The sequence below is a fragment of the Triticum aestivum genome, chromosome 2D (assembly GCF_018294505.1).
Source record: "Triticum aestivum cultivar Chinese Spring chromosome 2D, IWGSC CS RefSeq v2.1, whole genome shotgun sequence".
NCBI classification, from domain to species: domain Eukaryota; kingdom Viridiplantae; phylum Streptophyta; class Magnoliopsida; order Poales; family Poaceae; genus Triticum; species Triticum aestivum.
This window is the reverse complement of record NC_057799.1, coordinates 639,788,066-639,806,004: the sequence shown is the minus strand read 5'-3', so window position 1 is coordinate 639,806,004 and position 17,939 is coordinate 639,788,066. Positions and strand designations below refer to the sequence as shown.

Sequence of the window (17,939 nt, the reverse complement as noted above, 5' to 3'; positions counted from 1 at the left end):
TATATGCTGCTTTGTGCCTGGAGGGTGTCATCCAAATTTTGGAATGTGACTGACTGGAAAAAAGGGTGCAAATTAATTTTTTGAGGTTGGCCGGCAGCAGAACAGGATAGCATGCGGAGACCCTGTTCGAAACCAGATGATTCCAAAACCAAGGTCTACTTTTTACCAATTTCTAAGAAGGGAGCTTCAGAATAAGCAAATAATTTGAAACTGATTTGGTTGGGGTGCACCAGCCTAGGCAGTAGTGCAAAATTTGAAACTGATTTGGTTGGGGTGCGCCGGCCTAGGCAGTAGTGCAACGCCTAGGCGACACGCAAAAGGCCCAATAGCAAGCTATTGTGGTGGCTCCTTCCCCATAAAAAATAAATTTAATATCGTTGTGGGCATGTAGCCCATATATCAGATATTAAACTGATAAGAACAGATACTACACTTGATCTTAGCCAAAAAGCCGAGAAAGGTATGCTTCTCCTTCATGCCATGGGTCGCCTGATATAGTGTGCCTTTGCCTCCTCTCCGTCGTGGCTGCCCGAGGTGGGACTAAACAAAACGGCACAAACACAAACAAAGCAGTCTGTCCGTTGGTTGGTTATTTTGGGAGGGCTGTAGTTGAAGAAAGCCCAATGTTGATGGGCTCGTGGTTCCCGTAATATGAAGGCCTGGTATTGTTCTCTGAAGACGATGATGATGGTGGTATTGTTGGTAATCCCTATTTGGCGCTGCAGGCGCCGGTTACAGCTGTTTCCGCAAACCGGCGCCTGCAGCGGAGTTAGATGGGCTCGGCCCAACTACCTGTTTGATACTCAAAAAAAAGGAGGGCTACTGAATGTGTGCGCACCCAGGAATCGAACCAGCGATCTCTCTGTTGCGAGATCCCTCAACTAACCACTACGCCACTCGCGAATACAAACCTCCTTTCATCCTTCTTATACATACAGGAAATACCCACTATGTTCTCCATGTTTTTTTCCCTTTCTTTTTTTTGTTTCCTGTTTCCATTTTTCTTAAATGCGTGAAATGTTTCGAAATAGACGAAATTTTTTCAAGTTTGATGATTTTTTTTCAATTTCAATGAATTTTTTTTCAAACTTGATTAACTCTCTTTTCAAAATGAATGAACGTTTTAACATTTTGATGAACTTATTTTCAAAATCGATGAACTTTTCTAAATCCGATGAACTTTTTTCAATTCAATGAACTTTTTTTTTCAAATCCAATGAACTATTTTCAATTCGATGAACTTTTTTTTCAAAATCCAATGATTTTTTTTCAATTCGATGAATGTTTTAAATCTGATGAACTTTATTCAAATCCGATGAACTTTTTGAAAATTGATGAACTTTTCTCAGATCTGTGAACTTTTTTTTTCAAAATCGATGATTTTTTTTCGAAATCCATGAACTTTTTAAATTTTGATGAACATCTTTGAAAATCGATGAACTTTTTTTCAAAATCCATGCACATTTTTTTGAATTTTGATGAACTTTTTTCGAATTCAATGAACTTTTCTTCGAAAACAGTGAACTTTTTTTTCAAATTTGTGAACTTTTTTCAAAATGGATGAAGGTTTTTTCGAAATTGATGATCTCTTTCTATTTTTCACGAACCATTTTTCATATTCGTGGTTTTTTTGTGAATTCCTTTTTCAAATAATTTACTTTATATTAATCAAACAGACAAACAATCAACAAGATTTCCGACCTTGGCCGTTGATCAGTAAGTACGTAGTTCAAGTCTAATCTTATGCACCAGTACTAAGGTAAGACAAAAAATAAATCTCCTAGTAGTAAAAATCTAAAGCTCGTCGTGGTCGTTGTCCTCCTCAGCAGCGTCGTCATGGCCACCGCCGGCGTTCCCGTAGGCGGCAGCGAAGGCTGGGCTGCAGACATCCTCCAGCTCCTTGAGCTTCTCCGCGTAGTCGTCCTTGTCGGCCTCCGGGTTGGCCTCTAGCCACTCGCTGGCCTCCCTCGCCGCCTCCCTGACCTTCTCCCTGTCGCCGCTGTCCATCTTGTCCCCCAGCTCGCCGTCGGCCGTCGTCCGGGCGCTGTACACGTAGGCCTCCAGCTTGTTCCGGGCGTCCACCCTGTCCCTCACCTTCCTGTCCTCCTCCGCGAACTCCTCCGCCTCTTGCACCATCCGCTCGATCTCCTCCTGGCTGATGCTGCGGCCGGCGCTGCTGATCTCGATCTTCTCCGACCGGCCGGTGCCCTTGTCCGCCGCCCCCACGTGCAGGATGCCGTTCACGTCCACCTCCAGGGTCACCTCGATCTGCGGCGTGCCCCTCGGCGCCGGCGCGATCCCGGTCAGGTCGAACTTGCCCAGCAGCCGGTTGTCCTTGGTCATGCTCCGCTCGCCCTCGAACACCGTGATGGTCACCGTCGTCTGCCTGTCCTCGTACGTGGTGAACATCTTGGCCCTCTTGGTCGGGATCGGCGTGTTCCGGGGGATCACGCTCGCCATCACGCCGCCGGCCGTCTCGATGCCCAGCGTCAGCGGCGTCACGTCCAGCACCACAACCTCCTTGGCGTCGCCGCGCACGATGCCGCCCTGCACCGCCGCGCCGTAGGCCACGGCCTCGTCGGGGTTGACGCCCTTGTGGGGCTCCTTGCCGCCGAAGTAGTCGCGGAGGAGCTGCTGCACCTTGGGGATCCTCGTGCTGCCGCCGACCAGCACCACCTCGTCGACGTCGCCCTTGGCCAGCCCGGCGTCCGCCATGGCCTTCTTCACGGGCGCCATGACCTTGCGGAAGAGGTCGGCGTTGAGCTCCTCGAAGCGGGCCCGGGTGAGCGGCTCCGAAAGGTCGACGCCGTCGGCCAGCGACTCTACCTCCACGCGGACCTGGAGCTGGGTGCTGAGCGCCCGCTTGGCGCGCTCGCACTCGCGCCGGAGCTTGCCGAGCGCGCGCGCGTCGCCGGAGATGTCGACGCCGTGCTTCCGCTTGACGAGCCGGATGAAGTGGTCCATGACGCGCTGGTCGAAGTCCTCGCCTCCGAGATGGGTGTCGCCGTTGGTGGCGAGGACCTCGAAGACGCCGCCGTCGAGCGCGAGCACGCTCACGTCGAAGGTGCCGCCGCCGAGGTCGAACACCAGCACGTTCCGCTCCTTCCCGTCTGCCACCTTGTCGAGGCCGTAGGCGATGGCGGCGGCGGTGGGCTCGTTGATGAGGCGGACGACGTTGAGGCCGGCGATGGCGCCGGCGTCCTTGGTGGCCTGGCGCTGCGCGTCGTTGAAGTAGGCCGGGATGGTGATCACGGCGTCCCGGACCTTCTCGCCGAGATAGGCCTCGGCAGTCTCTTTCATCCTGGTGAGCACCATGGCGCTCACCTCCTCCGGGCTGAGCGTCCGCACGTCGCCGGCCTTCACCTCCACCTCGACGTGCGGCTTGCCGTTCTTGTCCACCACCTTGAACGGCAGCAGCTTCATGTCCCGCTGCACCTCGGCGTCGACGAACTGCCTGCCGATGAGGCGCTTGGCGTCGTAGACGGTGCGGAGCGGGTTGGCGGCGGCCTGGTTCTTGGCGGCCTCGCCGATGAGGCGCTCGCCGGAGTCGGTGAAGGCGACCCAGGATGGGGTGATGCGGTTGCCCTGGTCGTTGGCGATGATCTCCACGCGGCCGTTCCGGTACACGGCCACGCACGAGTAGGTCGTGCCCAGGTCGATGCCGATCACCGGCCCGCCGTTGCCGCTGCCGGAGCCCTTCTCCTTCTCCTTCGCCGCCGCGGCAGCCGATGGAGCCGGCGTGGCCGCGAGGAGCAGCACCGCGAGCAGTAGCCCGAGCAGCAACGTTGTCGCGCGAGCCATGGCGCCGGCGATCAATCGATGTCGTCTGGAAGCTAGCTCCAAGTACGTTGCAGGACGAGGCGGTGCGGCTACTATTTATGGCGCGAAGGGAGGTCTACAGCGTTGGCGTGACGTGGACGAATCGGAGGTGGCCTCCGACGCGGTCTGTCCCACGCGAGCGCGGTGACACGCGTGCGAGTCGATCTGGGCCGTTAGTTTTCACGATCGGACGGTTGCGAGGGCTCGTGACACGCTGGCGGGAACCGGGCTGGCTGCTGCGTGACGTGTTGGCTGTCAACAACAGTCCGATCATGTTTTTGACAAAAAGAATCCGTTCCTGGCCCCACTTTGCAGGTTACATGTATAAATTTTTCTCTCACAAAAAATAATGACCCAAGAGGTATCAAATCTATTTCAAACCGCACCAAAATTCAGGTAGTCATCTCGTTTCTGACCAAATTTAACTTTGATTCAACTCTACTTTGAATTTCAATGGTACGCAGGAGGCCGATGGAGTGAATCACTGAATTTCAAGGACACCACGTCGAAAGAGGTGTTTGGATAGAGAAAGAAGGTTATTTCACACAAGTTTCAAATTGTTATTTCAACAGCCAAACTTCACGAACTCATTTTCTGCAATCACGACACAAATTTATCTTGACACAAATTTTCTGCAAAGGGCTGCTAGAAAATCCTCAGGAAAATCTGAAATTCCCAGTAGCTAAATCCACCCACCCACAACTGAATCCATTCACACAAAGTTGATCTGCATGCGTGGATGCATGGGGAAGACAACCTCTAGTCTCATGGGCCATGGCCAACTAAGCATTAGTTAAATTTGTTAGTGCAAATACTGAACTTGCTAAACCTTTTGTAGAAGACAAACCCCTAATTCGCATGCCACTTGCTAAACACGCCATCTAAAACAGGCTACATTGTCCTATCTACTGAGCAACTCTTCAGTGGAAGAATCTTCGGCGGCACCGTGCCGACCCCATCTCCTCGTACTCTGATTTCGTAACGCACATCGACCCGAAATCGGGGCTGGACGCCAGGACAGATCCTCCTCTCCAGACACCAAGGATCGGGCTGCGCAAAGTAGCAGAGCGTTAATGCCATTCGCGCACGCCGCACATGAGCGTTAGTGAACGAGGGAGAGGCGCCAAGACAGAAACAGAGTAAAAAAGGCACATACTTCTCTTGAGAGATTATCTTCACCTGGTACTCCTCGGGCACAAGAGGTCGAAGTTCTCTCTGCCTGTTGATACAAACAACTAAGATGATGCACGCAGACTCATGCAATTGGGAGATAACACTGTCCCTTTTCCTACAGAAAAAACTACTTACAATCTTTCAGCGAACCGAGGGAACAGCGTGCTTCCGCCTGTCAAGATGATGCTGAAAACAGCCCAATGCATGAGAACAAGGGTCGCGCGATCAAAGGTCAAGATAGCATCAGGCATTCCACCGTTTAACGACAAAACATACCTCTGATAAAGCACAGGTTGAATATATGGATGGCAGGCTTGTGCAGCACGAACAATACACTCAGCAAGGCCCGCTTGATTCATGCCTACAAAATTCTGTTATCAGTATTCTTGTTACTTACCATTGCAGAAGGGAAACTAATGAGCCTGAAGCAGTAGGTGGAATCGCTGCTGCAAACTTGCACAAATTAACGTTATCCTGACAGTCATTCAGCCTCTACATATGTTAAGGTGCTTCCTTTTCTTTCCAATCTATTCTGTCCATCTGATCCAAAATACATCAAAGCTAAATTTGAGTGGAAAAAAATGGAAACAGAAGGAAATAGAACTATCACGATTGGTAATGCTTGTGGGAAATAAATTGAAAAGATTCTGTACATGACTCTGTATTGTTTCATTTCTCTATCTACATGAATTGGCAGAGCACCTGACTTTTGCGGTAAAAAGAACACTTTTGGGACAGAAGGAAAGGGAAGGATAAGATAGACTGTTTTGTTGTCCATCAAAATTTGGGAGACAAGAGAAATTGTGACCCACAAGTTTTGCTCTTACAGCAAAAGCAAAACTACCCCCATATTTTCTGAATAATCAAATTAACTCTATATTCAAATTGTCTATCCTTCTTTTCCTTTTTGTTTTATGTTTGCTCTCGTTCGTCCATCAAATGTATTTTCTAGGCTACCCTTCTAGTTGTATCAAAATGCAAAGCCTGCGGTTGTAACATGTAAGGTCCCAAGGCAAAACTTATCCAGTTTAATGCAACAGAAGTACAATACTTTCTGACGGCGTTTCAGTGATCACCACACATTTTGACAGACATTGCGGAATGCAGAAAAATCTTCTCCTGAAATTTATATATCCTTAGCTAGCATCAAGATATTATGTCTGATATGTCTGATTGAGAAATCATTTTCATTAAGGGTGAAAAATTAAATTAGGTTCGGGATCCTTGAGTAGTCTCTGAAGCTCACTCTGCTAATCCAGCGTCTCAATGAGAGGGGGCTAGCAAGAGAAAGAGATTCAGGGTCCTTGAGTTAGTCTCTGCGGGACAAGGATGCTAGGGCAATAGTAGGGGCATGTTCTAAAAAACAGATTATGAAGTATAGTGGACAGATGAAGAAGGTATAGGAGACATTTAGATAACACGAACCCAGATCAATTGGATGAAAAAGCATCTCCGGGACAAGGAACCTCTCGTTGGTCAAGGCAAATTCCTGCGAATCAAAATTCTGTTAGATGATACCAAGTAATATACGACATGTAACAAAAACACAGGATGTTACATTTTGACTTAGTTCAGGCTTTTTTCGATCCTTGACTGTGTCACTGTCACCATCCTTTTTATCTAATTCTCCTTCAACAGGCAGAGAACAGTATCGACGTGCTTCATCCAAATCTTTGACAAACCCTTTCTTGTATGTTATGCCATCAGGGAGAATGTAAGAACATCTAAATGGGTTGTCCTTGAATGATAAACTGCAATAATTGCATATCACAATGTTAAGAGATTTGATCATTTGTAACTACTCCCTCCGTTCGGAATTACTCGTCCAAGAAATGAATGTATCTAGATGTATTTTAGTTGTAGATACATCCATTTTTGCGACAAGTAATTCCGAACGGAGGGAGTAGCAGAGAAAGGTAGTGTTTGACTAACTGATAAAGAGGACAGTATATGGTGCTTGAAAAACACAATGACATGATGGTCACATTGCCTAAACTAGAAAAAAAAATCAAAGCTAGGCGAAACAGTGTGATCAGAATTATTTCAAATGTCAAACATAGATGAGCAGATATCCACCAATGTGTTCAACCAATCAACCAACTAGTAAATCAATAAAGTACTAACTGATATCTCTGTCCAGCTCCAATGGCAAATTTTAAAGTTTGAAACTCTTGATCATATTTGACTTCGCTGGAATAAACCCTCACATGTATTAATTACTTAGTACTCACAGCTCAACAACGGGACCATAACCAGCTATTCAGACCGGATCAGTCATTCTTTGTCATATCTTCTCAACTGAACAAAACCAAATACCTGACCATTCAGACTCGACGTACATGGTGATCTTGCATTTGCTTAGTCTGGCAACTGAAACCAACTCTAGGCCATAATATTTGTTTTGGTCGAGTACAAGATTTATAACTATACTTTCCTCCCATAGTCTAAGCTTGTGCATGAGTGTGTGCATATGCTGTACAGTTGGATAATTTTTTTAACCATCTCTGTTTGAAGCTATCATAACCACAACCATTCTACTAAATTCTACAACCTGTCTAACCAAGTATCCAGGCATTTGAAGATAACGAACAGTTGTTGTTTCAAATAAAGTAAAGTAGGACACAGGGGATTGCCCTTCTGTTTTCAGCAAGAAAAAATGCAACATACATTTATTTTGAAGATACGGAACATAGTTCCATAGGTACCATTCTATCAGCACATATGATTAGATTTGTTGCTCAAACAACTCATTAACAGTTCAGATTACAAAAGGTGCAAATTCCTGGTTGGTCTTTCCATACCAAGGTCACATTTAACTTAAACATTATCCTGAAATTGGTCCACACTCTAACCTTAAACAAACAAAAGAGAACACGGTAATTTAATATATCCATATCATGTCAGTGAGGAAAGCAGACCTGGCAAGGCGAAGATCACGAGGGACATCAAGGGATACAAAGCATAGCTTTTCCTTTGCATCATCAATGAGGAGGGTCTCATCCATGACATTAAGGGATCGGTACGAAACAAGCTCCTTGAGATAGTTTGTGAGGGCCTTGCCACCAAGGTCCATACGCCGCACAGCATAATTCAGCGTAAAGTTCTGAAGGACAGGGGACGCGTGGGTGAAGGAGAAGCCGCAGTCCACAACAAGACTGCATTGGGTATGAAAGAGTGAGGGCTGGCGGCTGGCCTCGTAAAGGTGGACAAGGGAAGGAGCGTCTGCAACACAAAGAGAGTTGAAGCCAAACTCCTCGAACACAAGTTCGTCGGTAGCATGCTGCAGTCCTGGAGGGTTGAACTGCGGCTCCACCAGTAACAAGGATGAGTTTGTCGGATCCACCTGGAGCAGGCTGCGCAGGACCCGTTCCCACACCTCCCGCTGCACCTCTGTGTTGATAAGGTAGCCACGGTCAATAGGACGCCTCAACGTCATGCCAGTCACATCAACATCTTGTGCCTGCAGCTGGTCAGCCGCTAGCCATTTCTTCGAATTTGCATTGGAACCAGGAGACTTTGCTATACAGTTCGGTACGACAGCAATTGGATCCTTGTCCCCGCCAAAACCAGCCTTAAGAAGACCACCCCCATTGTCTATCACCACCACACGTGATCCACCCGTCATGTAAAATCCCACTGGTACTTCTCTCTTATTCAAGTCTGCCCCTATCCAACTGAGACCCAAGCTGGTATACTTGAATTCAAAAGGGTCCTGCATATAAAGAACCGATAACGGATCGATTTGATAAATTGCTCAAAAACTGCATACAGATCTTCCCATGTAAACAACATGTGCTTCAGCAACAGACATAATAAATCTGCCTTAATATCTAGGTAGGCGTGGCTCAAGTGCGACATGTTTTTTCAGAAAACTTCATATAGCAATATAGAAAATCATGGAGCCGGTGAAAAATTGTAAAGTGGGGCTTACCAAGACATAGCAACTGGGAAAACAAACAACGAAGTTTCAGCAGCTAGATATATTTTCTAACACCAGTAACACCACAAGCAGGAAGAATACACCGCAGCGGCGGCCTAAATCCTTGAACCCAATCGTATATCAGAGGCAGTGGTGGACCCAGGAATAAAATGGAGGGTGCGCACACTCCACAAAAATATTCTGCCTAATCCAAAGTGTCATATGATATATGATAAAGTAATAACAAATGGCTCAATCAAGTCCCGCAGCATTATAGCTCACGGGATATATTCCAAATTCCGCAATTCAATGGCATCGATCAATTGGCTAAATTTCTGTATTGCATCAGTTCAATGACATTGTAGTACCAACAGTTTGGCATACAAAGGTAAACATCACCGCTGTAGCATGTAAAAGTGGGGTGAAGAATGAGGGCACAAACAGAGAAACAACTCAATCAATTATCTGTACCTTGATGTGAATGGCTAGACCGGTGGGTGCCTCGGGACCTAGGGGGTGGATGCTGGAGCTCGCCGGTGCCCCAGGAGCTCGCAGCGAGGGGAAGGGGGCGGGCCGCGCCGCCGCGGGCGAGCCGGCGCCTAGCGAGGAGAGGGGGGCAGCCGGGCGGCCGGGCGGGGCAGGGGGCAGTGGAAGAGAGCGGCCGGCCGGCACTACTGGCGGACGAACGGTGGCGGGGAAGGGAGCGGCCGGCCGGACGACGGGGAGTGGCGGCTGGCTGCTGGCTGGTTAGGTCTCTCGGCTCTCGTTCGTGTCTGCCTCTGGGTCTCTGGGGGGACTGAGGAGAGAGTTCGAGAGAAGTGGACTGTTGGGCCTGGGCTGTTGGATGCATTTTATTAGGCTGGGCCTTTATCAGATCTGCGCAGTTTTACTTCAAAAAAATAAACACGGTAAAACAAAAACCAGAATTTTGGGTGTCACGGCACGCCCACTAGGTCCGCCGGTGTTCTCCGCCAATGACCGGTGATGAGGGGGTAGTCGGGCCCGCGCATGGGATCATGTAGCTTTAGGTTCTAGTGCCCTAATAGCTTAGGTTTTGAGGTCATTCGACGTCTTCGCTTTGGCGGCGGCGATGACGGCACTAAATAAAGGAGCTCCTAATCCTTCCTCGACCAGTAGTTCTTCTCTATGGCCCGGGATGGTTTTGCTAACTAGTCTGTTTAAGTGGGATGACGTGCCAGCGGCATCCTGCAGTGGACTTGTGTCATCGGGCTCTATTGTTGTGGCGGTGTTTGCTCCAGCATTGACGTGGAGTTTGGGAGGTAGTCAGTGGATGCAGTTAGTGGTCAACGTCGACGGCATCTGAAAACAATGGATCGTGTGCTGGGATTCGTGGTTAGTAGCTGGCAGGTATGGTTTCCTATTCCGACATCTTAGTCAAGCGGGGGTGCCAAAATTAGAGTTCGATAGCGTGTCCAGGATGCTGCACCGGCCAGATTCATTCTACGGCGATGGCTTCGCCTTTGGTAAGCTACTTTAGATGTCCAAAAAGTTGCATATCATTATTGACAGATTCTCTAAAGCTAGTGTGTCTGAAGCTATGGAATTATTAAAGAGCGTGCATCAAACAGAAAGTATAGCTCATTACATTGACAACTTTGAACATTGTGTTGCTTTGCTCAAAAGAGATCATCCATTTCTCCAGGAAAATTTTCTTGTGAACTGCTGGAGGTTTAAGAGGAGATATTTAAACATGATGTGTGTGGTCAGAAACCAACTCGTATTACAAAAGTTTATTTGTACTCCAAAATTTGTGAAAAAACTATAGCAGTCACAAAAATCTCATGGGCAACCAAACTTCAGACAAAGAGGACAACATAACCGGTCTTTCAAAAATAATTTTACATTAGCATAGTGCCTAATACGTCCATTTTGCATCATTTTCCTACTGTTATTTATTTTATATTAAAGTTATATTCCATATTAGGATGCAATTCTAATGTCTTCTCTCTCTTAAATGCAAGATACCTCAAAAGAGGGAGATTACTGGCAATTCGATTTGACCTAAAAAAGCTACAACAGAGATAGCAATTTTTCGGAGCTCAAAATGACATGAAATTTTACGGAGATTTATTTTGGACTATATAAAAATACTAGAAGAAAGAAGTACCGAAGAAGACCCTCGGTGGGCCCACAAGGCAGGGGGCGCACCCTTCCCCCAGGGCACGACACCCTGGCTTGTGTGGCCCACGAAGGTCCACTGCTGATGTCCTTCTCCTATATGAAGCCATTTACCCTAGAAAAAAAAGACTTTCGGGAACATCCACCGCCGTCTCCAGGCGGAACCAGTGTAGGAGAACTTTTGCTATCCGGTGGAGCAATTCCGCCGGGCAAACCTCCCTCCTGGAGGGGGAAATCGAAGCCATCATCATCACCAACATCCCCTCATCGTGGGAGGCTTAACCTTCGTCAACATCTTCACCGGTATCGTCTCATCTCCAAACCCTAGTTCATCTCTTGTGCTCAATCTTTGTATCAAACCTTAGATTGGTACATGGAGGTGCTAGTAGTGTTGATTACATCTTGTAGTTGATGCTAGTTGGTTTACTTGGTGAAAGATCTATATGTTCAGATTGTTGATTGCATATTTATACCTATTGAACACGTTCAATATTATGAGTTGTGAGTAGTTATATTTGTTCTTGAGGACATGGGAGAAGTCTTGTTACAAGTAGTCATGTGAAGTTGATCACTTTTCAATGTTTTGATGATATGTTGTGTTGTTCTTTCTCTAGTGATGTTATGTGAACGTCGACTACATGACACTTCACCATCTTTGGGCCTTAGTCATTGTGGAATTAGTTTGTAGATGATGGGTCACGGGAGTGACAGAAATCTAAACCCCAATTTATGAATTGTTCCATGAAGGGTTGTTTTGGATCCACGTGTTTTATGTTATGGTTAGATTTATCTTAATTACTTCGCTTGTATTTGTGGATGCTTGCATGGAGGGCATAATCATAAGTAGGTGTTTGTTCAAGTAAGAAAAGCACCTTAGCTCCGGTCCACCCACATAACAACTATCAAGCCAATGAACTTAACTCGACGAATCGTGGTGAAAGTAACTAGACGATATTCCAGTGTGTCATCAAGAGCGTTTTAATCACTATAAGAAGTTCCACCGGGTTGTCCTTAGCAACATTAAGGATTGGGCCACTTGTTGCACCTTGCTATTTTTGTTACTTGCTACTTGTTACCAATTATATTGCTATCCAACTATCTTACAACACTTGCAGAGAATACCTTGCTGAAAACCGCTTATCGATTTCTTCTGCTCCTCGTTGGGTCCGACACTATTAATTATCAAAAGGACTACGATTGATCCCCTATACCTGTGGGTCATCATATGTTTTCACGAGCCCTGATTTTGCAACTCAAAGTAATTGCTATCAACAGCCTATGACTCCATAACGGTTAATAGTTGCATGAGGTGGCAAGTTAACATCCAACATTGTAGTACCCCTCAAGGAATTTCAGATCCAAGGTAAGACTTTCTCAGGTTCCTTTTAGCTTTTGGATTTAGCAAGCTATGGTATAATTTTGGGAGCAGATTAGCTATACAGTTACAATCCTATTTCTTGGACCTGGTGGAAAGAATTATGATTGACAAAGAATGTATCTCCTATTACTTTGCATCATCATACTGTTTCCAAGGATACGTGCATTATTTCATCTATGAAAATGAACAAAATACTAAAAAGGGAGTGATGGGCTACATTCTACAAACGAAAATAGAAGGCAATGAATAACAACTTGCAATAGTTTCCATACACGCTGAAATAGCTCCCTTATTGGGAAAATATAAGGATGTCTTTACATAATGTGCAGAGCTTCCTCCTTCCAAGGACTGTGACCAACAAATACATTTGAAACAAGGAGCACGACCTCTAAATTAAGGCCCTACAGGTACCACACTATCAAAAATCTGTTATGGAGGAGATTATTAAAACTATGCTCAAGAAATGAGAAATACAGGTTAGCTTGAGTCCTTTCTCCTCTACTGTCTAACCGTTAGCAAAAAAGATGGAGGATGGAGACTTAGTGTGGATTACAGGGAATTTAATTCCATTACTACTAAGAACAACTTTCCCATGCCATTAATTGAAGATCTATTAGATGAACTGCATTGAGAAAAGTTATTCACTAAGCTGTATCTTAGGTCTAGGTATCATCAAATTAGAATGGCCACATATGACATTCATAAGACTACCTTCAAGACATGTATGAGACACTATGAGTACACAATAATGCCCTTTGGATTGACTAATGCCCCAACCACATTTCAGAATTACATGAATTCCATATTTGGGCCTTATTTGAGGAAGTATATTATGGTTTTCTTTGATGATATTCTAATTTACAACAAATCCATGGAAGAGCATATCATTCATTTGGAGCAAACTTTGAAAATTCTTAGGGAAAACCAACTCTCTGTGAAAATATCCAAAGGCCCTTTAGCAGTACCTCAAGTAGCGCAGGGCCACGTTATTTCTACACAAGGTGTTTCCACTAATCTAGGGAAAATTCAGGATGTTTTAAACTGGAAAGAACCAGATAATAAAGACACTAAGCTCAGAGAATTTCTGGAACTTACTGGCTATTATAGAAGATTTGATAAAGATTATGGCAAGATTTGCAGACCTTTGCATGATATACTCAAGAAAGATGCATTCTAGTGGGGCCCCGAGCAAGCTACAACTTTTAAAAACCTACAACAGATCATGACAAAATGCCCAATTCTAGTTGTGCACAAATTTTCAGTAGCCTTTACAGCGGAAGCAACTGCTTGTGCCAAAGACATTAGGCCCTAAAGAAACAGCTCAGTAAATTTATGAAAATGAAGCTCTGGATATATGGGAGTCCCTAAAGAAATGGAGACACTACCTGTTAGGAAATTCTCTGAACATTAAAACTGATCAACATTCTCTGAAATACATGACTACTCAAAGTTTTCCAGAAGGAATTCAACATAAGTTACTCATTAAACTCTTAAAATTCAATTATACAATTGAATATAAGAAAGGCAAAGAAAATTTTGTGTGAGATGCTTTATCAATAAAAGAAGAAGTGAAGCCATGCCATAGTCATAACATTACCATAGTTATGCCTACATGGACTGAAGATGTTCTTAAAAGTTATGCAGCTGATCCTGATAGTTCCAAACTTCTCTAGAAAGTAGCTACTGATGCATAACCAAAAGGAAAATTATCTCCCTCTAATAGCATTATTAAGTACAAGAACATGATTTATGTGGGTGCCTCTCACAACTTCAGAGATAATTTACTAAATACATTTAACTCTTCTGGACTAGGTGGTCACTCTCGAGTTAAGGCTACTAATCATAGAATCAAGAAAGTTTTCTGTTAGCCTAATCTCGAGAAATCAGTGGAAGAATTTTCCAATCAATGCCCATTTGTCAATTAACAAAAGTGGAACATATCATGCTCCTGGTTTACCGCAACCTCTTCATGTACCTTACATGTCATGGACACACATCACCATGGATTTCAAAACTTACCAAAATCTAGTGGACAGATTAAGTACGCTCACAATACTTATGCCTTTTCTCTCTTATTTTACAAGGTTTACATGAAGAGGGAGAATGCCGGCAGCTGAAATTCTGGGCTGGAAAAGGAGCAAATATTAGAGACCTATTCTGCGCAACTCCAAAAGTCCTGAAACTCCACAGAAGTCATTTTTGGAAATTATAAAAAATACTGAGCGAAGAAAATACCAGAGGGGGCCCACACCCTGGCCACGAGGGTGGGGGGCGCGCCCTACCCCCTAGGCGCGCCCCCTGCCTCGTGGGCCCCCTGGCAGGCCTCCGGTGTCCATCTTCTGCTATATGAAGTCTTTTACCCTTGAAAAAATCATAAGCAAGCTTGCAAGACGAAACTCCGCCGCCACGAGGCGGAACCTTGGCGGAACCAATCTAGGGCTCTGGCGGAGCTGTTCTGCCGGGGAAACATCCCTCCGGGAGCGGGAAATCATCGCCATCATCATCACCAACGATCCTCCCATCGGGAGAGGGTCAATCTCCATCAACATCTTCACCAGCACCATCTCCTCTCAAACCCTAGTTCATCTCTTGTATCCAATCTTTGTCCCAAAGTCTCAGATTGGTACCTGTGGGTTGCTAGTAGTGTTGATTACTCCTTGTAGTTGATGCTAGTTGGTTTATTCGGTGGAAGATTATATGTTCAGATCCTTAATGCATATTAATATCCCTCTGATTATGAACATGAATATGATTTGTGAGTAGTTACGTTTGTTCCTGAGGACATGGGAGAAGTCTTGCTATTAGTAGTCATGTGAATTTGGCATTCGTTCGATATTTTGATGAGATGTATGTTGTCTCTCCTCTAGTGGTGTCATGTGAACGTCGACTACATGACACTTCACCATTGTTTAGGCCTAGGGGAAGGCATTGGGAAGTAATAAGTAGATGATGGGTTGCTAGAGTGACAGAAGCTTAAACCCCAGTTTATGCGTTGCTTTGTAAGGGGCTGATTTGGATCCATATGTTACATGCTATGGTTAGGTTTACCTTAATACTTCTTTTGTAGTTGCGGATGCTTGCATTAGGAGTTAATCATAAGTGGGATGCTTGTCCAAGTAAGGGCAGCACCCAAGCACCGGTCCACCCACATATCAAATTATCAAAGTACCAAACGCGAATCATATGAGCGTGATGAAAACTAGCTTGACGATAATTCCCATGTGTCCTCGGGAGCATTTTCCTTTATATAAGAAATTGTCCAGGCTTGTCCTTTGCTACAAAAAGGATTGGGCCATCTTGCTGCACTTATTTACTTTTGTTACTTGTTGCTCGTTACCAATTACCTTATCACAAAACTACCTGTTACCGATAATTTCAGTGCTTGCAAAGAATACCTTACTGAAAACCGCTTGTCATTTCCTTCTGCTCCTCGTTGGGTTCGACACTCTTACTTATCGAAAGGACTACGATAGATCCCCTACACTTGTGGGTTATCACTGGGCACTGGGTCAATAGGTTAGTCCCAAAAAATGATGTAAAGTTGCTATAAAATAATTGTAAAACATCCAAGAATGATAATATAACAACATGAATACTTCATAAATTATGGATACGTTGGAGACGTATCATTCACCAACAATTTATACCAAGAACTTTTCAATGCTTTCGATGTGGAGATCAGGTTCAGTACTTCTTCACACCCTCAAACAGATGTACAACAAAATGAGTGAGTCAATGTACAGAAGCTTATCTGAGGGGCATGGTGTTTCAAAACCCTAAACAATGGATGAAATCGCTTCCACTTGCAAAGCTCTAGTACAACACCTCTTATCACTCATCCTTAAAGGCCTCTCCCTTTGAAGCACTGTATGCTTACAAACCACCACAAATTTGTGAATTCTCCCTTGCAAGCCCATTGTCACCTGAAGTTAGAATGACAAATTTTGAGAGAGAAAAAGATGATGCAACAGCAAAAAAACTAAATTGGAACATGCCCAAAGTAGAACAAAATAGTTTGTAGATAGAAAAGGAACAAAAGGAAGTTTTGAAATAGGAGATATGGTGTACTTGAAAATTCAGCCCTGTCGACAAAATGCCTTTGTACTCGGAGGGTCATTGAAACAGAGATCTAAATTCTATGGCCCTTACAAAGTGATTGAGAGAATTGGCTATGATTCCTACACGTTACAACTATCAGCAGGATCTGCCATCCATCCAGTGTTCCATGTGAGTCAACTGAAGAAACATGTGGGACATCAGACCATTCCTCTTCTTCATGTCCCCTTGGTGACACTTGAAGGGCGTATCAAAACAATTCTAGTGGATGTGTTAGAAAAATGAATCATTCGACACAATAAAACCCCTGTGGTTCAATGTCTATGCCAATGGGAATGTCTAGCACCAGATGATGTAATCTGGGAAGACGCGACTTTCCTCAATTCAACATTTCCAAGGGCATAAACTTTTATGCCTCAAGGATAAGGCACGGCTCATGGTGGCGGCATTATCAGGATCCAGTCATGCCCTTGCTATACTGAAGAAGAAGGAAAGAGATTCAGAGAAGGAACGGTCTAGATCAAAGCTCGCTACTTAAGTGAAGATGGACGACTCGGATGACCTCGTCGTTACATTACCGCCAATTCACCTTGGACATTGTTACTTTAAACTCCCACCTTAGTTAAAACAGTTCTTGTTGCAATTCTCGAGAGACCCTGTTATAAGCAGACCCCTTACCTGTAAATGCATCTACCAACTCCATTCCCCAATTTACCTTAGACCTAGCTACTTACTTGTAAGACGGGGTATCCGATTTTGGGATCTATCGATCCAAACTTATCCCACTACATCATCTGATTTCTATTTCGTTTGATTTCTAATTCAAGCGGGGATCCTCTGATTCGGGCCTCACAAGGGATGCGACGAGGGAGAGCAGGAGAGCGGTGATGGTGATGAGCATGAGGGGGGATGGCGACGGATAGAGGCGTCGGCGTCGAGGATGCGATGCGGCGGTATTCACTACAAAAAAAAGACACATCCGTGACATTTTGGGCCGAACGAAATTTTTTTCTGTCATACATATGACACTTCTATGACGATAATTGTGACAAACCCCGGTATCATCATAGTTGTGGTGGGCTCCTACTTCTATGACAAAAAATCATGACAGAAAATGGGCTTTTCGTCCTGGGCGGGCCGGAGATGCAGCTGCATGACATTCTTTGGGCCGTCCATGACGGAAAAAACCATGGTAGAAGCGAGGGCGAGGAAAATTTCGGGGAGTTCCCGGTTACGGTGGGAGGTCGGGGGCCGAGCGATGCGCGTTTCTCTCGTACACGTACGCGCATGTGTGCGAGGCGTTGGCTCTAACTGAACCCGAGCGATTGCACTGCAGGCTACGGGTTACTGAACCCGAGCGATCGATCGATGGCTGTTAACTGAACCCGATCGAGCGATTCCTTCGCTACTGCTGCTAACTGAAGCCGATCGATGCTGCCTCTGGGATGAACAGTG

At 45.3% G+C, this 17,939-nt stretch overlaps 2 protein-coding genes and 1 non-coding gene across 3 annotated transcripts; all 3 read right to left on the bottom strand.

Moving 5' to 3' along the window:
- Positions 1-268: 268 nt before the first annotated feature.
- Positions 269-464, bottom strand: LOC123056396 (U2 spliceosomal RNA). Its single transcript, XR_006426774.1, has one exon. It is a non-coding gene; the product is annotated as a U2 spliceosomal RNA (small nuclear RNA).
- Positions 465-1,637: 1,173 nt separating this feature from the next.
- On the bottom strand, positions 1,638-3,833 carry LOC123055253 (heat shock 70 kDa protein BIP5-like). The gene has a single exon (XM_044479242.1). It carries the CDS (start codon positions 3,799-3,801, stop codon positions 1,795-1,797), a length of 2,007 nt encoding a protein of 668 aa, XP_044335177.1. The 5' UTR covers positions 3,802-3,833; the 3' UTR covers positions 1,638-1,794.
- A 639-nt stretch (positions 3,834-4,472) lies between these two features.
- Positions 4,473-9,740, bottom strand: LOC123055252 (actin-related protein 6). Its single transcript, XM_044479241.1, has 8 exons — positions 9,383-9,740; positions 7,911-8,704; positions 6,551-6,743; positions 6,418-6,481; positions 5,269-5,353; positions 5,128-5,178; positions 4,976-5,038; positions 4,473-4,869 (listed from the first exon to the last, which is right to left on the bottom strand). Exons 2-8 carry the CDS (start codon positions 8,615-8,617, stop codon positions 4,740-4,742), a joined length of 1,293 nt encoding a protein of 430 aa, XP_044335176.1. The 5' UTR covers positions 8,618-8,704; positions 9,383-9,740; the 3' UTR covers positions 4,473-4,739.
- Positions 9,741-17,939: the final 8,199 nt, after the last annotated feature.